General features: G+C 46.4%; 1 protein-coding gene across 5 annotated transcripts in view; it reads left to right on the forward strand.

Annotated features, from left to right (window-relative positions):
- The window catches only part of LOC115136923 (MAP/microtubule affinity-regulating kinase 4-like), a 62,854-nt gene that overhangs the window by 23,181 nt on the left and 13,248 nt on the right, over nt 1-26,425 (forward strand). For all 5 annotated transcript variants that reach the window (XM_029672835.2, XM_029672836.2, XM_029672838.2 and 2 more), the window contains exons 3-15: nt 1,335-1,388; nt 15,203-15,251; nt 15,805-15,870; nt 18,495-18,565; nt 18,812-18,868; nt 19,073-19,309; nt 19,752-19,871; nt 19,993-20,092; nt 20,306-20,415; nt 20,965-21,157; nt 23,288-23,514; nt 24,343-24,449; nt 26,092-26,361. In XM_029672835.2, the coding sequence (XP_029528695.1) occupies nt 1,335-1,388; nt 15,203-15,251; nt 15,805-15,870; nt 18,495-18,565; nt 18,812-18,868; nt 19,073-19,309; nt 19,752-19,871; nt 19,993-20,092; nt 20,306-20,415; nt 20,965-21,157; nt 23,288-23,514; nt 24,343-24,449; nt 26,092-26,361 (1,661 nt within the window). The remainder of the gene's footprint in view (nt 1-1,334; nt 1,389-15,202; nt 15,252-15,804; nt 15,871-18,494; nt 18,566-18,811; nt 18,869-19,072; nt 19,310-19,751; nt 19,872-19,992; nt 20,093-20,305; nt 20,416-20,964; nt 21,158-23,287; nt 23,515-24,342; nt 24,450-26,091; nt 26,362-26,425) is intronic.

Genomic DNA, 26,425 nt, shown 5'->3' on the forward strand with positions numbered 1-26,425 from the left:
CTGAGAGGTGAGGCTGGACTGGGCTGGGGGGCTGGAGGTGTGGATGGGCTAGACTGAAGGGTGAGGGTGGACTGGGCTGGGGGGCTGGAGGTGTGGATGGGCTAGACTGAGAGGTGAGACTGGACTGGGCTGGAGGTGTGGATGGGCTAGACTGAGAGGTGAGGCTGGACTGGGCTGGGGGGCTGGAGGTGTGGATGGGCTAGACTGAGAGGTGAGGCTGGACTGGGCTGGAGGTGTGGATGGGCTAGACTGAGGGGTGAGGCTGGACTGGGCTGGGGGCTGGAGGTGTGGATGGGCTAGACTGAGGGGTGAGGCTGGACTGGGCTGGGGGCTGGAGGTGTGGATGGGCTAGACTGGGGGTGAGGCTGGACTGGGCTGGAGGTGTGGATGGGCTAGACTGGGGGTGAGGCTGGACTGGGCTGGGGGCTGGAGGTGTGGATGGGCTAGACTGAGGGGTGAGGCTGGACTGGGCTGGAGGTGTGGATGGGCTAGACTGAGAGGTGAGGCTGGGCTGGAAGTGTGGATGGGCTAGACTGGGGGTGAGGCTGGACTGGGCTGGGGGCTGGAGGTGTGGATGGGCTAGACTGAGGGGTGAGGCTGGACTGGGCTGGAGGTGTGGATGGGCTAGACTGTGGGGTGAGGCTGGACTGGGCTGGGGGGCTGGAGGTGTGGTGGGCTAGACTGAGGGGTGAGGCTGGACTGGGCTGGGGGGCTGGAGGTGTGGATGGGCTAGACTGAGGGGTGAGGCTGGGCTGGGTGGCTGGTGGTGTGGATGGGCTAAACTGAGGGGTGAGGCTGGGGTAGAGAAGTGGGTACTTGACTGAAGAATGGGGTTAGGCTGGTAGGAATAGTGCACACGGCCAATGAGGTTTGTAATAGGCCATTTGACAGGCTGGTTGTGGTGAGAGCATGGAACATATGGGGTGGATGGATGGTCGTTGTAGTTTTAGAGATTATCCCTTACATTTTGGACAGAACAAGACTGGGTTTGTTCTAGTCTGTCATGACTTTTAAGGCCTGTGTAGTTGTAAACATAATTTAATGTTAGCCCAAGTCATGACCCACGTTTTTAGGTGTATAATTACACAGGATTGCCATAAAGTTCAACCTAATGACATGGAATGGGATCATTTGGAGGGCAGTGTGTAGTGAACCATTACAGTCCTAGTCTCACTCACACTTTGACCGAGACAAATCACGCTGTTCAGCCATTTATGGGGCCTTATGACCTGTTGGTTTGTTTTGGAGTTTGAGCTTTGAGATCTACTAATGCTCTTGAATATGTCACTGTTTTGGTATCACTGATCGTAATGATTTGTCTCTTGCCGTTTCAGGTTGCAATAAAGATCATTGACAAAAACCAGCTCAACCCGACCAGCCTACAGAAGGTGAGTGCTGTTGTGTGGTTGTCATGAGAAACAGTTTGGAGATGCAATGATTCAAATTCTTATCCGGCAACGAGGCCTAACAAAGCATGCGACGTCACACAGTTTTGCAAGACACAAACAGCATCAGGAGGCATTGAGAACCATTCTCTTCATGACATTTGAGATAATGATGGTTACCTTGAATGTAACAGCTTGAATGTAACCTTCCTAACGTCATGGTTTTTGCTTTGATATTGACTATATTATGCTGACCTGCACTCTGTCTGCACTCTGTTCCTACACAGCTGATAACTTTCTCACCTAGGCTACTATCTAGGCTAAACAACTAGGCTAATATCAATATACAGTGACAGGAAGTGGACTCATGTGTGATTGTTTTGGTGGACATTTGGCCAGTGAGATGATGCAATGGCCTAACCTTTGACCTCATTCTAAGTTCTAGGAGGCTTATAGTGTCTGGGATGTTTTGATGGTTTTATTGTGGTACTTGCTATCCAGAATCCTTGGGGTGTCCCTACCCCGTTGAAATTTAAAATGGTTAAGGTTAGTGTTATGGTTGGGGTAAGGCAGGGATTCCCAAACTCGGTCCTCGGGACCCCAAGGGGTGCACGTTTTGGTTTTTGCCCTAGCACTACTCAGCTGATTCAAATAATCAACTAACATCAAGCTTTGATCATTTGAATCGGCTGTGTAGTGTTAGGACAAAAAACTAAAATGTGCACCCCTTGGGCTCCTGAGGACCGAGTTTGGGAAACACTGGGGTAGGTGTCAGGGTTTAGGGTAGGGACAACGTAAGGATCCCGGATTGCACCAATAATTTTGCTGCATACATACCAGTGATTTCAGGGCCAGTTAAAGGGGAAGTTCAGGATTTTACCATTTGGATTTGAGATGGTTCCTAACCGTGAAAGTAGTCTATTTCTCAGATACAGGAGAAACTGTTATCCATTGGGGATGTAGCGATTCACATGCGGCACCTTCAGCATTCTAATGCTAAAATGGCTTGCAAAACAAAACCCGAATAAAAAGTAATCTACTAGAGACACAACTCTGATCTGGCTGCTGATTGTTCAGGTTCACCATCAGCAAAAGTTTTGGTAGTTTTGCTTTAAACAATCAGTGTATATGGTCATTTATTTTATATACAGGGTAAAGTTGATCATTTCATAACAAGGACAGCAATCACATGTGCGAGGCGCACTGCATGGCCGAAGTCAGAGGAGAGGAGAAGAGAAGATCTCTCCATAAAATCTTCCAAACGGTCAAAACCATTCGATTTTGAGTTGGGGGTGACATCCTAAATTGTGCTATATATTCATTGGCTATGTCATAGCTAATTTGTAAACAATAAGTATTGATACATTACTAACTAAAACACTTAAACTGCAAAAATGACAAGTTAATTAGTAGGTGATGGTGATTTCAGAACCAAAGTGGGGGGACAAAAAACAGTCTACATTGCCCCAATAATCTGATAGTGGTAGTGGGGTGGTAGATGCCCAGGTCTCCCTTATGGCACTGCTCAGGTGCGACATAGACATACATCATTTACACACCACACAAACACACAGTCTCTAATCGCACCCAATCGTTTCAAAACAAAATATGTGGTTCCTGGATCGTAGTCCATGTATTTAGATGCGTATTGAATCTTCTTAAAAGGGAAATATGCACATCCCTATAATCCATAGTTCTGTTTTCTCTAAACAGCCATTACAAACTTCAGCTAGCTTTAGCCACCACTAGCTACAAATCCATGGGAGTGATGGAGCAATGATTTTGGAACATTGACAACCATGCAATGATAATGTTGCTGTCCATAGGCCTACATGAGAGAGAGAACTGTAGGAAGGTGCTGCTGTATCATGTGTTGCCCCTCAGTGGAATTAAGTGGATTTCTATTTAAGCATGGAGCGATGCACATAACTGTCCAGTGTGCTCAGAGATCATGGGCAGACGGAGCCTATGTATAGATACATTGCATAGAGAAGCTGTAATCAGATTAGTATGCTGGCCCGACCTCATATGACTGTAGTAGGCTTTCTTCAGACAAAACCAATGGAGGACAGAGACATATATTGAATCGTGTATGTATGTCCCTCCTCATTTTGAGGCAATTGAACAGCAGACCTGAGCTTGGTTTGACCACACATCATACAGGCTTATTCCCATGGTGCGTCCCTTTTGTACCCTATTCCCTAAAGTGCATTCGGAAAGTATTCAGACCCCTTGACCTTTTCTACATTTTGTTACATTACAGCCGTATTCTAAAATGGATTAAAAAATAAATAATCCTCATCAATCTACACATAATACCTCATAATGACAAAGCGAAAACAGTTTTTTTTTAAATGTATTAAAAATAAAAGACAGAAATACCTTATTTACATAAGTATTCAGACTCGAAATTGAGCTCCGTTGCATCCTGTTTCCATTGATCATCCTTGAGATGTTTCTACAACTTGATTGGAGTTGACCTGTGGTAAATTCAATTGATTGGACATAATTTAGAAAGGCACACTCCTGTCTATATAAGGTCCCACAGTTGACAATACATGTCCTTTGCAAAAAAACAAAGCCATGAGGACGAAGGAATTGTCTGTAGAGCTCCGAGACAGGATTGTGTCAAGGCACAGACCTGGAGAAAGGTACCAAAAATGTCTGCAGCATTGAAGGTCCCCAAGAACACAGTGGGCTCCATCATTCTTAAATGGAAGAAGTTTAGAACCACTGAGACTCCTCCTAGAGCTGGCCACCTGGCCAAACTAAGCAATCGGGGGAGAAGAGCCTTGGTCAGGGAGGTGACCAACAACCCAATGGTCACTCTGAGAGAGCTCCAGAGTTCCTCTGTAGAAATGGGAGAACCTTCCAGAAGGACAACCATCTCTGCAGCACTCCACCAATCAGGCCTTTATGGTAGAGTGGCCAGACGGAAGCCACTCCTCAGTAAAAGGCACATGACAGCCCGCTTGGAGTTTGCCAAAAGGCACCTAAAGGACTCAGACCATGAGAAACAATATTCTCTGGTCTGATGAAACTAAGATTGAACTCTTTGGCCTGAATGCTAAGGGTCAAGTCTGCTCCAGATAATCAGGACCACAGACTAGGGCGAAGGTTCACCTTCCAACAGGACAACGACCCTAAGCACACAGCCAAGACAACGCAGGAATGACTTTGGGACAGGTCTCTGACTGTCCTTAAGTGGCCCAGCCATAGCCCGGACTTGAACCCGATCAAACATCTCCGGAAAGACCTGAAAATAGCTGTGCAGTGATGCTCCCCATCCAACCTGACAGAACTTGAGAGGATTTGAAGAGAAGAATGGGAGAAACTCCCCAAATCAAGGTGTGCCAAGCTTGTAGCATCATACCCAAGAAAGCTTGAGGCTGTAATCCATGCCAAAAGTGTTTCAACAAAGTACTGAGTAAAGGGTCTGAATACTTATGTGAATGGGATATTTCATTTTTTATTTTTAAGAAATTTGCAAACATTTCTATAAACAGTTTTTGCTTTGTCTTTATGGAGTAGTGTGTTTAGATTGATGAGGGAAAACACCGATTTAATCCATTTTAGAATAAGGCTGTAACGTAACAACATGTGGAAAAAAAGTGAAGGGGTCTGAATGCTTTCCGAATGCACTGTATAGTGCACTATATAGGGAATAGGGTGCCATTTGAGACGCAACTCCAGTCACTCATCATAATCAGTCCAGTTGCTACTGAGAGGGTCCATACGTGCTGATGAGCATGGTGAGGCATTCACACCTTCCATGTGAGGATTGATGCAGATGACATCACACTCATGCTTCCCTGTTGCTAGGCAAACATGTTTTGATCAACCATCTTCTCACAGACATCTGACGAGGTGATCTTTGTCTGTTGCACATATTCGGACCAAACCGTCATCTGTTGACCAAACTTTAGCCTCGTTGTGCTTCCACCCTGTCAGCACAACAGGAGCAGGCTCTTACTTAGGACAATTTCATCCATTTAAAACACACAGCTATCGATTGTGGCTCTGTGTAAGGTATTATTTGTCAGCCGCGGATACAGATATGGCTGGCACCAGCCACTGCAAATTATACTGTTCACAATTAGTTAGCTACTATCTCTTTGCAGATATCCTGTAAGGTTAACATATTTGTAGACTTTTTGTTGCAAGAAACTCCTGTCTTCAAGTTTTCAGTGATCAAGTGGCCACCATAGGGTTAAATAGGTTTTGATTAGCATATCCATTTTGGACTTTTAAAGTAGTTATATACTGTAGCCATTGTTTCCTGAAGAATATATCTTATATATGCCGGCTTGTCCATGTATGGGTCCCAAATGGCACCCTGTTCCCTATATAGTGCACTACTTTTGTTGGGAATAGAGGGCCAATAACAATGCACCCCCAGCGTTGAGTGGTTGCCTGGTGGGGACTGTGGATGGATGCAGGCAGGGAGGGAGGGGGACGGGGGCAGTTTGTGATCTCTGCATGCTGAGGTACACTGGTGGATGGATACTGCTGCAGTAGCGCAACGGGCAGACGGTTGTCCTGTCAGCACTATTCTCCTCCCATTCAGGACACACTAGACCAGAGCACCAGGTGTCTCTCTCTCTCTCTCTCTCTCTCTCTCTCTCTCTCTCTCGTATTGTAACACGCCCCTGTCCCACCCTGTCGTTTTTTCGCCCTCCCGCCCTCATCGCACACTCTGACCTCCTCTATTAGTCACCTGCCCCACTTTATTCCTACTTTATTTATTGTCTCTATTCTTCTCTCATCGCCTCTCTTCAGGCGATGCAGGGTAACCACAGATGTACTCTCTGGTGTCTCTCTGGAGGCTGGGGCCCCACAGTAGCTAGCATCCCACACCCAAGTGGCGGCAGGTGATTTAAGGGCCCAGGCTCCGCCCCCTCCCAGCCAGCTGCCATGCTGCAGTGTTCTTGGGGTAATCTGGTTGCAGTTTGCAGGCTTTAATCTGACAGTGACAGCAGGGCTGTAGCAGCAATGCTCCATGTTGGCCCACCGCCCCCCAAACTCACTCACTCTCCCTCTAATCCCATTTGTGTCTGCATGGGGGATCCCCGGCAGCTGAAACACACACACGCACACAGTGTATTTTCCCAGCAGCTTCAGCATGGTCCACAGAGCCATGAGCAGGACAGACACTTGCACCCATCCTTTAACAAGCGCTCCATGTATCTGAAAAACCCCCAACCACTTACTAACCCATGCCTATCTCATATCCCTAAATACTACCCCCCCCCCATGTCTCATCTACCTCTCCCCTTTCAACCTCCCACCCCCTAATGTCTCCTTCTTACCCCACCCCTCAATCTACCTCTCACTCATTCCCCGTCCCAACCTCTGACCTATTCCACACCAGGCCCTTTAACTTTAAACCCCGATATCCATCTCCCAGTGATAGGCCTCCACCTCCATGTCTCCACCCACCCCATCCTTCACGTCACTTCTGTCCCTCACACCTCACCCACCCTTCAGCCTCTCTGTACCCCCATTCACCTCATCTTCCACCTCTCTCTCTGGTCTTTATTTTATTTAACCTTTATCTGGATGATGTCAAGATTTTCTCAAGCTTTATCATGAGCGTGTGTGTGTGTGTGAGTGTGTGTGTGTGTGTGTGTGTGTGTGTGTGTGTGTGTGTGTGTGTGTGGGGCATGTAATCCTTGACCATGTAGGGCCCCTTCAAGAGTCTGGTGCTACTTTAAGAACCAAAAGGGATTCGGGAGGCAGCCATCCGGCGCTGGGAGAGGGATGCAGGCAGGGACGAGGCGGGAGGGGTTGTTATCCCTCTATCAGGCCCCTTCAGTTAGGAGCAGCATTCCAGACAGACGAACAATGGGGACAGCCGAACCTAGAGGGAGTGGGGGCATCCAGGGGGCCAGGGTACTGGAGCTGGGATCCTGAGAAAGCAAGCGACCATGAGATGGGGCCGAACCAAAGAGCACAGACGGAGTGTGTGTGTGTGTGTTGTAGAGAAAGGGATATTTTATTTGTATTTATTTTATTTATTTAACCTTTATTTATCTAGGCAAGTCAGTTAAGATGAAATTCTTATTTACAATGATGGCCTACCCCGGCCAAACCCAGACGACGCTGGGCCAATTGTGCACCGCACTATGGGACTCCCAATCACGGCCGGATGTGATGCAGCCTAGAATCGAACCAGGGACTGCAGTGACGCCTCTAGCACTGAGATACAGTGCCTTCAACCACTGCGCCACTCGAGATAAGGACGCTGCCTGACAGTATGTTTGTGTATCAGAGGGTAGTGTGTATCATTAAGATATTAAAGGAATTAATACAGAGGGGGCAGGATATTTTCCCACACTGTTGAAGGATGATGGGAAGAGAGCTTTTCATTCTGTTCATCCAGGGGTCAGAATATGTGCAGTAATCCAGTTTATGAATTGCTGCCCATAGAGTGTGTCCCAAATGGCACCCTATTCCCTTCAGAAAGCATTCATGCCCCTTGACTTTTTCCAGACTTTGTTGTGTTACAGCCTGAATTTAAAATGGATTCAATTGAGATATGGTGTCACTGGCCTAAACACAATACCCCATAATGTCAGAGTGGGTTTTATGTTTTTCAAAATTGTTACAAATTAATAAAAATATGAAAAACTGAAATGTCTGGAGTCAATAATTATTCAACCCCTTTGTTATTACAAGCCTAAATAAGTTCAAGAGTAAACATTTGCTTAACAAGTCATGTAATAAGTTGCATGGACTCACTGTGTGTGCAATTACAGTGTTTAACATGATTTTTGAATGACTACCTCATCTCTGTACCCCAGACAATTATCTGTAAGATATTTTAGTCGAGCAGTGAATTTCATACATAGATTCAACCACAAAGACCAGGGAGGTATTCCAATACCTCACGAAGAAGGGCACCTATTGGTAGATGAAAAAAAGAAAGGCTGGCATTTAATATACCTTTGAGCATGGTGAAGTTATTAATTACACTTTGGATGGTGTATCAATACACCCAGACAGACACAGGCGTCCTTCCTAACTCAGTTGTTGGAGAGGAAGGAAATCGCTTAGCAATTTTAACGTGAGGCCAATGGTGACTTTAAAACTGAGGATGGATCAGCAACATTGTAGTTATTACTACACAATACCAACCTAATTGACAGAGTGAAAAAAAAGGAAACCTGTACAGAATAAAATATTCCAAAACATGTATCCTGTTTGCAACAAGACACTATAGTAAAACTGAATTTAAAAAATGTGGCATAGACATTAACTTTGTCCTGAATAGAAAGTGTTATGTTTGGGGCAAATCCAATTCAACACATCACTGAGTACCACTCTTCATATTTTCAAGCATGGTGGTGGCTGCATCATGTTATGGGTATGATTGTCATCGTTGTCATTTTTTTTGTGGATAAAAATAAACTGAATAGAGCTAAGCATAGGCAAAACACCAGAGGAAACCTGGTTCAGTCTGCTTTCCAACAGACACTGGGAGACAACTTCACCTTTCAGCAGGACAATAACCGAAAACACAAGGCCAAATATACACTGGAGTTGCTTACCAAGACGACATTGAATGTTCCTGGGTGGCCTAGTTACAGTTTTGACTTAAATTGGATTGAAAATCTATGGCAAGACTTGAAAATGACCATCTAGCAACAACCAACTTGACAGCTTGAATAATATAAAAATGATGTGCAAGTATTGCAAAATCCATGTTTGCAAAGCTCATAGAGACTTACCAGAAAGACTCACAGTTGTAATTGATTGGTGATTCTAACATGTATTGACTCAGGGGTGTGAATACTTATGTAAATGAAATAGTTCTGTGTTTCATTTTCAATAAATTAGCAAACATTTCTGAAAACATGTTTGAACTTTTTCATTATGGAGTATTGGGTGTAGATAGGTGAGGGAAAAAAAGTCAATTTAATCCGTTTAGAATTCAGTCTGTAACACAGCAAAATGTGGAATAAGTCAAGGGGTATGAATACTTTCTGAAAGCACTGTAGTACACTACTTTTGACCAGAGCCCTACGGGAATAGGGTGCCATTTTGGGATGCAGACATGGACTGTGGTGTCTTTTCTGTTTGGGATCTGTTGATTGTTGTTGCTACCCTTTACAGGAAACAATTGAAATCCGTTGCTGTAGTTCTGGATAGTCATGTGACTTGAATGAGTTTAATGGCTTCTTGCCAAACAAGGTTGTACTACCTCATGCTCTGTGTAGATTTTAATCTGTCTGTAATGGGTGCGTAACTGGTGGCAGGGAAGTCAGGCGCAGGAGAGTAGAACTAGGTCATAGCCGGAGCAGTTTAATAGCAAAACCAACGGCATCAAGACAATAACAACTTGGGTACAAAACCTGACGCGCACCAGTCAACATGTCCACAAGCACTTACAACAAACAATACCACACAAAGACATGGGGGGGACAGAGGGTTAAATACACAACACGTAATGAGGGAATGAAAACCAGGTGTGTGGGAAAACAAGACAAAACAAATGGAAAATGAAAAGAGGATCGACGATGGCTAGAAGACCGGTGACGCCGAACGTCGCCCGAACAAGGAGAGGAACCGACTTCGGTGGAAGTCGTGACAGTCAGCTTCTCAGTGTTACAGTTACATTATAGGACATCCAGTCCTAAACTATGGTCAAATAATCTATATAATAAGCTGAAATGAACTATTGCTTATTATTACCGTCCGTGAATCATCCAAACACTTAAATGAAAAGTGAATCTAAGTGTGTGCGATCTTAAACTGAAGATATATTTTAGCTGAAGCTGGCTGGAATTATGCTATACCAATTTGGCCACATACAGTCACCAATGTGTGTTTGAACTTTGAACCCAATCTACCCTCAATGCATGTGGGTGCTACACAGGGCAAACCCAAATCCAGATGTAAGCACCTGTAGGCTCCCGAGTGGCACTGCGGTCTAAGGCACTGCATCTCAGTGCTAGAGGCGTCACTACAGACCCTGGTTTGATTTCAGGCTGAATCACAACCGGCCGTGATTGGGAGTCCCATAGGGTGGCACACAATTGGCCTAGCGTCGTCTGGGTTAGCCCGGGGTAGGCCGTCATTGTAAATAAGAATTTGTTCTTAACTGACTTGCCTAGTTAAATAAAGATTAAATACATTTTAAAAATTGTCCTGGCCCCTAGGCACCCCTCACCTGAGCCCTGGCCCCTGGGGCTGCTGGCCAGACAGATGTTGTTGATGCATTATTGGTTCACAAGACACCTTGGAAACCAGACAGTGCCAACCAGGCCCATTGTATTCTCAGGCCCTTCCTTCCAAAGTGACTGTGTGGTTTTAGATGGGCTTGTAACAAGGTCTCTGTTGAGGGGACATGTTGACAACAGCCGGGGCCTTGGAACGCCCCTCACCACAGTGTCCAACATGAAAGGCCTCTCCTCTGCATAATCACCCCCCCCCTTTCCCAGAGGAGCAGCCTGGGTCCCACAGGGACATTAAGGGGGGCTGGGGTGTGTGGGGAGAGGTTTAGAGCAGGGACGGAGGGGTGGAGGGGTATTCTATTGGTGGGGTTGGGTTTAGAGACAGTAGGCTGTGGCACTTGCATCAGATGTTATTGTTTATGCAGGGAGAGAGGGAACAGTCATTCATGGGCGACGGCTGGGTTGGCCGTTGGCGTGGATAGACGTCTCTTTCAGAGAAAGAGGAGGTTATTCAGTCGCTCTGCTGAGTCATTTCAGAGGGGAGCCTGTGTGTTCCGTTTACCTCTCTCGCTCGCTTTCTCTCTGGCTCTCTCTCTGGTCACATGACAGTGTGGTCAAGGGGAGGAGGTGTGTGCTTGTGTGTGACTGTACGTGCGCAATGTGGTTGTGTAAAATATTTGTTGAAGCAATTTGCAAAAATGTCTGTGTGTGGGTATAGCGAGTGTATATGTGTGTGTCCTGTGCAGGCATACTTTGCCTGTGTGTGTGTATGCGACTGTGCGTGTGATTGTTCAGGCAAGAGCTCGGACACAAGGCCTGGATTAAATGGTCTGAGTGAGGCCCGTGGGGACGCGGCCCAGACAAAAACACAGCCTTGTGTTCAACAACTGCCTGCGTCCACCACTGACTGACCCCCACCCCCCCCCAGTAACATCGACTCACAATGACACATAGGGAGAACGAGAGAGAGAGAGACAACTTAGTAAACTGCTTTGAGAGAGAGAGACAACTTAGTAAACTGCTTTGTGCAAATCCACATGCAAAACAGGAGAAAAACCAGAGGGAGCTCAGAGTTGATTAATTCTGCCTTGTTGTTCTCTCTCTGTTTTCTGCTTCAGAGCGAGAGTGGCTTCCAGTGTGACGGACAGGGTGGGAGGGAGGAGGGAGGGAGGACTGCATTAGACAGACGCATACTGTTGATGGGCTGTCCCACTCCCTGGCCTGTCGTGCTGAGGGTGGCAGGCAAGACAGGGCAGAGGTGGGTTGGGGTGGAGTAACTCCCCTGGGAAGAGACTGGCCTGGGGATGGGACAAGGACTAGAGAGTCTGGCTTTGGTACCGGGGTTGGCATGGCAACAGTGACGTAGGGCCACTGCCAAGGGAATGGACCAGGAAGTCATTTATGGGTGTGCGAGAGAGGGAGAAAGTGCTAGATAGAAGGGAGGGGGATATGACTGAAGAGAGAAAGAGCAAAGAGGCGGCGGGGGAGGAGAGGAGAGACGGGCTTATCTGATTATTATCTTTAGAGCTCAGGTGAACAGCTGATGCGCTCTGTTCTTTTCAATTCAATTACAGACAGTCTCAAGGGATGTGGGACTGTGTTTGATTTGGATGGTATGTTCACGCATGGAGATGCATCATGTCATTTAAATGATAATATGACATCCCCTCGGTGGGGTGTGTTTGTGGACACTGAATGTATACTTTGTGGCACTCACAGTAGCTCTGGTCCACATTAGCAGCACTATTGTGTAACATGTCTGCTTCACACAGGCTGATTCTCTCAGACGGGCCACATGCCCACCAGCAGATTCATGGGGGCGTCCAGCTGCCCTGCACAGCCATCTAATAACTTTGCCATTGAAAATAACCGTCTAATAACTTTGGCTTTGACAATTGATAACAAGGGAATCAGTGAGTCAGATTTGCCGCCTGAATTTTTTTTCTCAAGTTTTTTTCCCCTGTACGGTGTTTCATCTCACTAGCCTATATCCTACAGTCATGTATCACTAGCCTATATCCTACAGTCATGTATCACTAGCCTATATCCTACAGTCATGTATCACTAGCCTATATCCTACAGTCATGTATCACTAGCCTATATCCTACAGTCATGTATCACTAGCCTATATCCTACAGTCATGTATCACTAGCCTATATCCTACAGTCATGTATCACTAGCCTATATCCTACAGTCATGTATCACTAGCCTATATCCTACAGTCATGTATCACTAGCCTATATCCTACAGTCATGTATCACTAGCCTATATCCTACAGTCATGTATCACTAGCCTATATCCTACAGTCATGTATCACTAGCCTATATCCTACAGTCATGTATCACTAGCCTATATCCTACAGTCATGTATCACTAGCCTATATCCTACAGTCATGTATCACTAGCCTATATCCTACAGTCATGTATCACTAGCCTATATCCTACAGTCATGTATCACTAGCCTATATCCTACAGTCATGTATCACTAGCCTATATCCTACAGTCATGTATCACTAGCCTATATCCTACAGTCATGTATCACTAGCCTATATCCTACAGTCATGTATCACTAGCCTATATCCTACAGTCATGTATCACTAGCCTATATCCTACAGTCATGTATCACTAGCCTATATCCTACAGTCATGTATCACTAGCCTATATCCTACAGTCATGTATCACTAGCCTATAGTCCACTGTATATTTCTTGGGTTTTGATAAATATTTACATTCAGTGCAGATACAAATGCACAAGACATTGGTACAACAACACTAAACTAGCCCTCTACTTGAAGTTGAACTTGGTAAACAAAAGTGGGTCTGTGGACACCGCCTGCTTTTTGTAAATCATGTGGCGCAGCGACAAACTGATCAACATCTTGTGTTGCATCACATACTGTGTTTTTGTGTAAACATGTCTCCATACTGGTTGAGGCAGGTCACTTTGCAGTGCAACAGCACGAAAGGGAGAGCATGGCTATTGTTTCCGACGATAGGAGCTATATTGAGTTTGTCCTCGGGACAATGGGGGCCATAGAATACCAGGAATCTGTTTGGTAATGTCCATGCTGCAGGTTGGCTCATCCAGTCGCCTCAAGCAACACACATTGTTATGGCATCCTCCATGTATTATTACATCACACCAGGAAGTAGACAGCTATGCTTACATTATGCTATGATGGAACTTTCCCCCGTAAGTAACACCACAAACAATCTATGTTCATATTGGCCGTATGCCTAGATATTCTTCCTCTTATTATTTATACGAGCGTAATTGAAATCATTGAATCAGGACACTGTACACCAACGAGCCCAGCTCCGTTCTGTTTGTGCATGTTTATTTGAGACATGAGTCATTTGCTTGCACAGTCACTGAGGCATACACATTTCAATCGTTTCCCAGTTTCCTTCTCTCTGTTTCCCTCTGTCCTCAAGGCAACCCAAAATATATAGATGATCCTAGCAACTTTACTCTTGCCAATTCCGTGTGCAGATATCTTGTTTGAAAGCTGCCGTCGAAGGCCAGGAATCACAGGATCGAGCATAGGGGGGCTGAGAAAGAGGCATGGTGAGACGCAGCTCCCTGTCTTTTGGAAGAATGGGCTCGAACTTCTAAGGAAGCTGACCGCCTTCTCACACAACCATCAGCGCATTCCAGCCATTGTGTGTGTTTCTTTGCCTATCCTTCCTGTCTTTCTCCCGTACTCTCTTTCCTCCTCTTGCTTCCACTCACACTAATACAATAGGAAATGTAACTTTGTGTCTGTCTCTATTTCTGTCTTTATTGAAGTATTTATTTTCCCCCTTCCACAAACCCAGCCCTTGTGACCCAGTCGCTCACTGATTCCCTTTTACGTGGTCAGAGCAAGCCGATGCCTCGTCACCCAGTCTCAACATCTACAGTTGAAAGAGAGGACTCTCTGTGCTGGTGCACACACACACTATAATTATCCCCAAGATGTCGTCAGCTCTCCCAGTTCCCCCACTTACAGCAGATGTCAAAACCAGGAAAGGAGGCTTGTGAACTTGTTCGAGGGAGGGCCGTGTGTGTGTGGGAATATAGTGGGTGTGAGACAGTGTGTATATACGATTGTGTGTCACCTCATAACCGCAGGGCATTGATTCACACACAGCGCCGGCAGACAGTGCCCGTGCTGCACCACCATTGCAGCAACAATGTGATGTGGTGTGCCCACCATTTCTACAATTAGAAGAGGCTAAAAGCAGCAGCACCTCCTGTGGGGAGGGAGGCTCTGTCGAGGGAGAGAGATACTCTGTCTAGTCAGGCTGTCCCTGGAGTGGTCCTCTCTCTAATTAGCAGAAAGCTAGCAAGTGTTGGAGGGGGAGGTGCGTCCATTTTCCGAGAAGCAGCTGAGCTTCATTATGAATGAATAAATGAGTGACAGTGGTGGAGGCGGGCTAACCTCCTCCTATCCGCCTGTCTGATGTTCAGTTCTTATATTGTGAATCAGGGATTGTGATCATCCCCCACTTTCTTGCCTATCTTCATATGCACTATAATATATATATATATACCTGTATATCAGTGTGACTGTGAAGAGTTCCAATTCTGGGGCAAAAAATACTTGAATAATGAAATAACATTCTTTTAACTCGCTTCTGCTCTCTCTCTTTCCTCCAGCTCTTCAGAGAGGTACGGATCATGAAAGGCCTCAACCACCCAAATATCGGTAAGTGCCTGGGCTACACTAATCTCCCCAGCTTCCAGGGTGTAGCGCCGCAGGGCATACCCCACCCTAGAACATCATCAGCCTAACAGCCATCCTCACGCAATGTTCCCCTTTACTGTCAAAACAGATGCTGAGCAGGAGTCAGGACATGTGATATGTACAATAGTCCCCCACTGAGCTCAAAATGATCCTCCTTTCCAGGGGACTCACTCACTCACCCAGACCCCATCGCGCTGCCCCTGTAATGGCCAGAGGGTGTGTCCCAAATAGCACCATATTCCCTATGCGCCCTGGTCAAACATAGTGCACTATAAAGGCAATAGGGTGCAGTCGCTCATGTAAAGCCAGGACAATAGACTACCTCCATTTATTATAAAGCACACAGTCACATTTAATACTGAATGCAGCTGAACCATAAACTGCTGTACTGTACTGTTGGCATTTACAGCACATCTCCCTTCTCTAAGGAACACACAGTCAATCACTTTGTGCATTATGAACTGTGTGTGTTTGTTTGTGCCATTATACTGAGTTGTCTGTGTGTGTGTTACAGTGCAGCTGTTTGAGGTGATCGAGACAGAGAATACGCTCTATCTGATAATGGAGTACGCCAGTGGAGGTGAGCAGAGTACCTCCCCTCAATCAGTATCCCTCTATTTCTCTTTCTCATCTGTTTTCTCTCCACCCCGCCCTCACGCTTTCCCTCTCCCGGGTACCTCTGACCCATCGATTGTCTTTTGACCACCCTCCTCCCTCCCTCTGCACTGTCATTGTCTCTCCCTTTCCTTCATGATCACTTTCTCCCTCTCCACCCCCCCCCCCTCCCTTCTCTAATCCTCACTCTCCTCGGTTGTCAATCTTTCCTCCCATTCTGTTTCTTGCCAAATAAGGATCTAATAGCCAAGCATGTGCCCCCTCCTGATCTCAACCTCACTGCTTTTCCCCCAGTGGATGTGCCCTCTAGCATGAAGCACTTACTGTTTATAAACACAACACACACACTCATGCACTCATTCACTCTCTTTCAACTCTCTCACACACCACCACCACATATTCCCAAATCCATGCATGGGTCACAGACATGTAGACATGCCCATGCATCCGTCACACAGATGTGACAGTGGCTCCCTGTACTTCATGACTTCTCTCGCTCTCTCTCTCGTTCTATCACCCTTTGCCTCTTTCTTTCCCTTTCTCTGCTGCCCTCTCCATGTTTCTCTCTGCCTCTCTCTCTCTCTCTCTCTCGCTTTTTCACTTGCTCTTTCTCTCTCTTCTCTCGTTGCCCCTCGCTTTCTCTTTATTTCTCTCTATCTCTGCCTCTCTCTCCCCCTCCATCTCTCTCTCTCTGTCATCATCTTCCTCTCACTCCTCTCATCTCTTCGTTAGCCGGTCAATAATCACTCAGTAAATGACCCAAAGTCAACCATAGGGCCAGGGATCAGTGAGATGAATGAGGCCCTAAAGGCTCCATGATGAAGATACTGATCCCAGATCAGGCTCAATTTAATAATCCATCTCACTTATGATACTACAGCTGTGCATGCTCTCCTATGTTTTAGGGGGAACTGTACTACTATGGCTGACCCTGTAAAGCAACACATTTCACTGCACCTATCAGGTTTATGTTACAATTAAGCATATTTTTTAATATTTGTTTTATGTTCTCCTTAATTCTTACATTGTAATTTCTCTGGTATATTGTGGCATAATGCCGTCATCGCACACACACACACACACTCACTCACTCACTCACTCACTCACTCACTCACTCACTCACTCACTCACTCACTCACTCACTCACTCACTCACTCACTCACTCACTCACTCACTCACTTACTGTGTGCCTCATAGAAATACAATATCATTATAGTATAACTCTTCTAAACACACTATATATAACAGTAGGGGTGTGCGGATCAGCTGTTTGTTCACCTGCACCGGCCTGCAATTTCTAATAACCCATCCGCAACCGCCCGACTACATGTTGTAAAGTGTAGATCTTAGGTTCACACCCGACCCTAATCCGCAAATATAACAAATGTGCTACACAGTCAGAGATAGCGGAGCAAAACATTTTTTTATATGCATATGTTCATTTCCAACATTTTTGCAGGCTATTTGTTAGTCAATGTCTATCAACTTCTATAATTAGATAAATGTAGATACTCTTCTGTCATTAGTTGTTGCCCTGGAAGACTAAATAAACCCTGCTCACCAAAATAACGTCATAAATTGATAGACTGGATGCTTCAATCTAGTTGACATTGGTAAGGTTTTCTCTGTCATCTCTGCTTCACTCGCCGGGAGAAAATGCAATGAATAAAATGTTTTAAAAAGGGATTCCCAAATGACATCAGTTTAACTGGATTTAAGCAAATGTAAAACTGTGAAACTCCCCTACATTGCAGTAAAGAGTGCACCTTTCCAGACAACCCCTAACTGCGAATTCATTCTTTCAAGAAACTGAAATAAATCAATCATATTCTAGAGTCAAAATGTACATTTGGTGTATCATTTCACTGTAAGTAATGCTTAATTCTGCAAGATTTCATATTATATTTGAGAGGTTACAGACCTAGATTCAGTGTCCAGATTTCAAGCTACTATTCCATTTAACCCACCTGAACAGTAGTTCCCTTGATGGGCCATTTGGAAGTCCCCGTCTTGTGACTGTTGAATTTGTATAGCGCCTCACAATCATCACACATAACATAGTCGGCACTGCTATCATCTTACCACTTCACCAAATCTTTCCCCAACATTAGACTACTGTTCTGTCCCTCCCTTTGATTTATTTTCAACTTTCCATTTCGCAGCTTTTCTCTTATCGAATTAAACTCCAGCATTGTCCTTTTTGCCTCTGTGGATCGAAGTGAACTTTTTCTGCCTAAGTTCCCAAAAGCATTTGGCAATTGGCGTGTATTCTGCGAGCATACAGTTAGGCCCTAAAGCTTCATCTGCACACTAACGGCAGATAAAAGTCAATGAAAGAAAAACCTTATTGTTGCCTCCAGATATATGAATTGCACAAGAATGATACATTTATGAATGCATCATTTTCTCTTTATTCAACACGGCCACCACCCACCCTTCCTTCATTTCATGACCATTAACCATCTCGGCCCGCGGATATAAGTCACAGATATACGGTATAAGTGCCTCAATTACAGACGATTCAATCAGACCATGTGTTGTAAGCCTGCTTCTCTGTTTGTTGATGTGGTTTGTCTCTCTCTCCCTCAGGTGAAGTGTTTGACTACCTCGTGTCCCATGGGAGAATGAAAGAGAAAGAGGCGCGGGCCAAATTCCGTCAGGTGAGACGCGACCAAAAATGTATAATCGCAACAAACCCGGTGAATGGTGCTGAGTTGGCCTGTATTACATTGCAAGCATTACTGTAAGCTTGTATGTGTCCGTGTCTGTGTTTGGCATTTTTACTGTGACTTGTCTCACTCCCCTTCTTTCTCTCTCTCTCTCTCTCCCGCTCTCGCTCTCTCTCTCTGTCTCTCGCGCTCTCCGATCCCCCCTCTCCCTCTATATATATCTATATCTATATCTAGATTGTGTCTGCTGTACACTACTGTCACCTGAAGAACATTGTTCACAGGGATCTTAAAGTACGTGACCGGTTCAGACCTGATGACTTGGGCTCCTTTTCATTGTCCAAAATGACAACCACTCATTGATATTATATATCCATTCTTTAGCATATGTGAAACACTGATCATTACATTCCTGAAATGAGCATACAACCTCAGCCTGAATTGAACAGACTTTCAGTCCTTAAAGCTGCACTCGGTTATCTTCACCTGTCCCTGCAGGCGGAGAACCTCTTGCTGGATGCCGACTCCAACATCAAGATCGCAGACTTTGGCTTCAGTAATGAGTTCACCATGGGCAACAAGCTGGACACGTTCTGTGGCTCCCCTCCCTACGCCGCCCCAGAGCTGTTCCAGGGGAAGAAGTACGACGGGCCTGAGGTGGACATCTGGAGCCTAGGGGTCATCCTCTACACTCTGGTCAGCGGATCGCTGCCCTTCGACGGGCAGAACCTCAAGGCAAGGCCTCCTGCGGCGCAGCCAAATGGCCTTGGCTTTGTCTGAGTTTCAAATGGCTCTCTATTCCCTACATAGGGCACTACTTTTGACCTGGGCCCATATGGTGTGGTCAAAAGTTGTGCACTATATAGAGAATAGGGTGCCTTTTGGGACATAGACTGTGTCACTGAGGTGTCAATGTCAAGACGGCGTGTGTCTGGTTTGGATGTTATTTAGTTGATGCATTATGTGATGTTTTTGCTTACTAATGCTTTCTGTGGTCCTGAAGGGTTTTGTGCTGATTAGTTCATGTTCACATTTTATTTTCATATTCAGTTGATCAAGAGAAGGAACACATTGTCTTTTAGTCCATTTGCCATTAATATGTCTCGTGTTTTGTGTAACATTATATAACGTTATGTGCACGTTTTGCGTAACGGTATCTTTATGTGTTGTTCCCTAGGAGCTGCGGGAGCGTGTTCTGCGGGGGAAGTACCGCGTGCCTTTCTACATGTCCACCGACTGCGAGGGCATCCTGCGCAGGTTCCTGGTGCTCAACCCCACCAAACGCTGCACCCTGGAGGTGAGGAGGGCAACTGCAGGCGCCACTCAGACATACAGTACACGCAAGCACACTCTCACAAACCCACACACACACCCTGTTTGTGGCATCTTTAACACATCGTTTTATCCCTCCTCATTAGCAAATCATGAACGACAAGTGGATTAACTCTGGCTACGACGGAGAAGAACTGAAGCCTCATATAGAGCCCCTGGAGGACCATAATGATGCCAGCCGCATCGGTGAAGTACTCCCCTCTCTAACTCCCCTCTACTCCCTACCTACGTATTGTATGCCTCCCAAATGGCACCGTTTTTCATATTTAGTTCACTGGCCACTGGTGGTAGTAGTGCACTATTGTAGGGAATAGGGTGCTATTTGGGACGTACCCACCCTCTTCTTTCTTTGAGCCTGTATCTCTGTCTAACGTCCCTCATCTCTCCGCTCGCCTCCAGAGGTGATGGTGGGGATGGGTTACACCCGTGACGACATCAAAGACGCTCTGACCACTCGGAAGTACAACGAGGTCACCGCCACCTACCTGTTACTGGGACGCATGAATGAGGTGAGGCACAACGAGACAACATGTGTGTGTGTGAGAGGGTTTGGATAGAGGTAGGGGAGAGAGAGAGAGAATCCTTCCTCATTTCTGCGTTGCCTGTGTTCCCCCGAAAATTTAGTTTACATTTTTTTATATATATATATTTCTGCCGAGACACGCTTTTAAAGGGATAGTGAGAGATTTGGGGAATTGACAAGTTACAAGTATATTTGTAGCGAACAGAGCGAGCGCTAGTGTGAATGAATGGGTCATCAGTGCGCAGCCACTGCTTGCTCCTCATCTCCCTATAGTGCAGTGGTGCACATCAGTTATATTTAAGATGGTTCCAACATTTTCATGCATTTTGGAGTAGAATGTCCTTTTAAAAAGTCACCAGAAAAATCTACAAAATGATCCCCCTCTGCTTCCTTAGCCACCCATGCTAACAAAAATCCTCGGGGAACACCTGGCGTGCCTGTCTGCCACAATACGTGTGTACGCATGCCTGTGTGTCCACACTGTCCACAGTCACCTGAGTCCTGATCCTAACGTGTGTGTGTGTGTGTGTGTCAGGTGGAGGGCAGCGAGTCTCGGTCAACCAGCAGTCTGAGCCTGGCGCGGGTAAGGCCCAGCACCGTCATCAACGGCACCAGTAAACACTCCACCTCCTCCACCACCTCTGCCTCGGCCTCCTCCTCCTCTCACAGCAAGACCACCCAGCGCAGCGCCTCCACCTACCACCCCCGCAGGAGGCACAGTGACTTCTGTGAGTGGGCTGTCTCTTAATCTACGTCCCAAAATGCACCCTATTCCCTATATGATGCACTACATTTGACCAGAGCCCAGAGCTCTGTTCAAAAGTAATGCACTAGTCAAATGTCGTGCACTATAAAGGGAATAGGTAGTAGTTATTGTTGATATACATTACTGTCTGTCCATCTGGGAGTATTATGTGTCATAGGAGCTTCCATGACATTGCAGTGCATTCTGGAACTATTCAGATCCCTTGACTTTTTCCACATTTTGTTACGTTACATACAGCCTTATTCTAAAATGGGTTCAATTGTTTTTTCCCGTCATCAATCTAAACACAATACCTCATAAGGACAAAGCAAAATAATTTGGGGGGACATTTTTACAAAAGCATTAAAAATCAAGAACTGAAATATCACATTTACATAAGTACTCATTACTTTGTTGAAGCACCTTTGGCAGCGAGTACAGCCTCGAGTCTTCTTGGCTATGACACTACAAGCTTGGCACACCTATATTTGGGGAGATTCTCACATTCTTCTCTGCAGATCCTCTCAAGCTCTGTCAGGTTGGATGGGGAGCATCACTGCACAGCTATTTTCAGGTCTCTCCAGAGATGTTTGATTGGGTTCAAGTCTGGGCTCTGGCTGGGCCACTCAAGGACATTCAGAGACTTGTCCCGAAGCCACTCCTGTGTTGTCTTGGCTGTGTGCTTAGGGTCGTTGTCCTGTTAGAAGGTGAACCTTCGAGGTCTTGAGCGCTCTGGAGCAGGTTTTCATCAAGGATCTCTCTGTACTTTGCTCCGTTCATCTTTCCCTCGATCCTGACTAGTCTCCCAGTTCCTGCCACTGAAAAACATTCCCACAGCATGATGCTGCCACCACCATGCTTCACCGTAGGGATGTGCCAGGTTTCCTCCAGACGTGACACTTGGCATTCAGACCAAAGAGTTAAATCTTGGTTTCATCAGACCAGAGAATCTTGTTTCTCATGGTCTGAGAGTCTTTAGGTGCCTTTTGGCAAACTCCAAGCGGGCTGTCATGTGCTTTTTACTGAGGAGTGGCTTCCGTCTGACCACTCTAACATAAAGGCCTGATTGGTGGAATGCTGCAGAGATGTTTGTCCTTCTGGAAGGTTCTTGTATCTCCACAGAGGAACTCTGGCGCTCTGTCAGAGTGACCATTGGGTTCTTGGCCGCCTCCCCCCCTTCTCCCCCGATTGCTTAGTTTGGCTGGGTGGCCAGCTCTAGGAAGAGTCTTGGTGGTTCCAAACTTCTTCCATTTAAGAATGATGAAGTCCACTGTTTTTTGGATGACATTTAATGCTGCAGAATTGTTTTGGTACCCTTCCCGTGATCTGAGCCTTGACATAATCCTGTCTCATAGCTCTACGGACAGTTCCTTCGACCTCATTGCTTGTTTTTTCTCTGACATGCACTGTCAACTGTGGGACCTTATATAGACCGGTGTGTGCCTTTCCAAATCATGTCCAATCAATTGAATTTACCACAGGTGGACTCCAGTCAAGTTATAGAAACATCTCAAGGATGATCAATGGAAACAGGATGCACCTGAGCTCAATTTCGAGTCTCGTAGCAAAGGGTCATTATGGGGTATTGTGTGTAGATTGATGACGAAAAACATTTATTTAATCCATTTTAGAATAAGGCTGTAACGTAACAAAATGTGGAAAAAGGGAAAAGGTCTGAATACTGTCCGAATGCACCGTACATCCATTAGTGTCTGACCTAACCCATTAGTGGGTGTTTGTTTTCCAAATAGCTGTCCGTCACTACCTTTTCACTTGTGGTTTAAATGGTTGTGAAGTAGGATTCCCCTCCGTTCTGCCAAGTTTGAGAATGTTTGCTTTGTGTGAATGAGAGTGTGAGGTCACCAGCCACCTCTTTACAATTGGGTGAGATATTCATCATTTGTACATTGCCCACTCATCTGTCAGTCTATAACATGCTGTTTATCCCAAACGACTTACAGTAGTCCGTGCAGACATTTACATATGGGTGGCGCCAGCAGAATTTAAACCCACCATCTTGGTTTTACAAGTGCCTTGCTCTACCAACTGAACCACACAGGGCCGGACTTTGATTCTCATGTCGTATCATCTGCCCTGTCTGTCTGTTGTGCAGGCGGTCCAGCAGCGCCCCCGTCCCACCCCAAGCGTAGCCCCAGCAGCGTGGCGGGGGCAGACAGGGAGCTGAAGGAGGAGGGGGGGCGCATGGCGTCCCGGAAGGTCAGCAGCAGTGTGGTGGGCAGCCGTTCCATCCAGCCCCCCTCCAGCCCCATGGTCAGCAGCGCCAACAACCCCAACAAGTCAGAGATCCCCGACCGCCGCAAGGAGGTTATCACCGCCACGGTGAACACGCACACACACACATACAGATAGGCCATGTTCCAGGCTGACTGCACGTCTGCAAACCACATATAATAGAGTTATCTGATGCCAGACTGCGCTGTCGAAGGCGTGCCACACAACCATTGGTTGATGCAATGCATGCAATGCAGTCGGCTTACAACATGACCTTTACAAATAACTGTACATTATAAACACACACGCACACACACAGGGAAAAGAAGGGTTAACACCATCAAGAGACAATGTTGCAAGAGGTTAATGAAACTAAGATCAGTGTGCGGGGGAATGAACCAATAACACTACGAATAGAGAATCTACAGATTCATGCTCAACTAAGATGTGGACAGAGAGAATAGAGATTCAACGCTAGCATATAGGGAGTCAACATATGCTAAATATGCGTATGTGACCAATCCGATTTGATTTGATGAACAACAGCAACATGGAGAATATGGAGATGAACCCGAGATGAACCCTTTGAAGGGCTCAGAGGCGCTCTGACAAGGTGGACTGAGAGTGACAACAAAAGTTCAACACGGATACTGTGGTTCCTTAAAGTACACTCCTTTTGACCAGGGCTCATAAGTAGTGCACTATAAAGGGAATAGGGTGCCTTTTGGGATGTATCCACTGACACTGTGATGTGGGGTGTAGATATTATCAGAGTCACGGCTTTGAATAGACATGAACATCCCTAGCGTTATATGACCATTAGACAATGTCATCATATGGAGGAGTGGAGGGATATACAGTAGGATGGATGCCTTTCTGAATTTCACCAAATCACAATCCATGTGTTATCTAACTGTCATTCTCCCTGACTTCCAGAACAACGTCCCGGCAAGTGCCATGATCCGCCGGAACACATACGTGTGCACCACGGACCGGAACAGCACAGACAGGCCCTCCCTGCTGCAGAACGGCAAGGAGAACAGGTGAGCAGAGCGTTTGGGTTTCATGTTTGTGTTTGAGTGTTGCACATGTGCTTCTACCATTTGTTGAGTCCTTGAGAATAATAGCAGGGATACATTCACTTTCTCAACATTCTGTGGGCATACATAACCTGTGTGTCTTGACTGTACTGTAGTGGTGTGTTTGTGTGTAGTACTGGAGATAAAGAGCTTACTGCTGTGTGCCAGAAGGGGGGTTATCATGTGACCTAACGTCCCAGCTCAGGGCCACGTGGACTGGGGGAGGGAGGGGGTTGGAGATAGAGAGGGAAAGTGGGAGATGGCAGTGTCCCAACTTGACCAGCAGGCGCCTTCTAGGCCCTGTCAATGCAATGCCACGATAGACGGGCTGACGGGACACATACGTGCTAGAGCGCACACACACAGTGCAGCCGCACAAACAAATACACCGCTTAACACACACAATGATAAAATGCACAAACCAACACACTCGGAAACAGACACAAATAATAATGCTCATACAAACAAATGCATGCTGTCGTACAATTACATGATATAGACAGATACACAGAAATACACAGAAATATATTAAACAGAAATAGATTACACAGAAATACATGGTCATAGTGATCATGCATTACATTCTACATTTTAGTTCCTGCCCCTGGTCTCTTTTGCTTTGGGGCTCAGGTTGAGGGTAAATGATTGTGCTCTGAAACGGCTGCAAATCAACCAAAGGACTCTAATGTGTCTGCCCTACTTGGCCCCTCTCCCTGTGGGTATGTCTGTCTATCAGAGCTCTGGTTATTTAGAGCGTTAAGTGAAGCGGCCCCAGGCCAACAGAGGCTAAGCCAGCCTAGCTAACCCAGCCATTCAGGGAGAACTGTAGGGAGCGGGCCAAGGGGACAAGGAGAGGAAGAGCTCTGCCAAGTGGATGAAAGGATGCCGGGTTAAGAGGGCATGGGGAAGGAGAGGTGACTACTGCTGGACGTCCACACGCCAGCCACACTTCTCCAAGCAGATGGCTGAGATCTTCATTATCAGTCTGTCACTCTCCTTCAAGCCCTCTCACCCTCTCTCTCTCTCTTTCTCTCTCACCCTCTCTCTTTCTCTCTCACCCTCTCTCTCTCTCTCTCTTTCTCTCTCACCCTCTCTCTCTCTCTGTTTCTCTCTTACCCTCTCTCTCTCTTTCTCTCTCACCCTCTCTCTCTCTCTTTCTCTCTCACCCTCTCTCTCTCTTTCTATTTCTATGCTCACTTTTCTTTTCTCACTCTTTACCAGCATACCAGTCACACCCCTCCCACATCCCCCTTTCCAGTCTGTCCTTCCCTCCTCCTCCCTGATCCCCATCTCCCCGTCACAGTCTGTTTCCACCAAAGGCCCAGTTCTGATTGGGCCTCACAACCTTACCTCTGCTGAAAGCCAACACAAGTGGAAGCTCCTCCCCTGTAATGGTTCACCATCCCTCTGCCTTAACGCTCAGCTAACTCCCGCTAAAGCCTTTCTGGGTCAGATCCTTTGTCTCAACCGATACATTAGAACGATGATATGCCCTGGGTTGTCATACATTATGGACTGATCACCTCACTGTTAATGGTTGAGTGATGGATGAATGTGATGATGATCTGATTGTTTTGTCCTTTCTGCTCTCTCTCTCCTCTCTTAGCTCCATTTCCCACCGGCTGCCCCCGGCCTCGCCCTCTACCCACAGCATCGCTGGGGCCTCGGGGACCTCCTTCTCCGCGGGCTCCCGCCTCACCCGGGGCTCCAGCATCCGCAGCACCTTCCACGGTGGCCAGCTGAGGGACCGGCGGCCTCCCTCCCACGCCCCTCCCACCTCCCCCACCCTGTCCCACGACGCAAGCCCCCTGCCCCACGCACGTACCCGCGTCACCTCCAACCTGTTCAGCAAGCTCACCTCCAAGCTCACACGCAGGTAAGAGGAGAGTGAAGGGAGTGTGAGGAAGCCCTGAGCTTTAGCCCCCAGTATAGTGACGACA

This window comes from Oncorhynchus nerka, linkage group LG11, assembly GCF_034236695.1.
Source record: "Oncorhynchus nerka isolate Pitt River linkage group LG11, Oner_Uvic_2.0, whole genome shotgun sequence".
Classification (NCBI taxonomy): Eukaryota; Metazoa; Chordata; class Actinopteri; order Salmoniformes; family Salmonidae; genus Oncorhynchus; species Oncorhynchus nerka.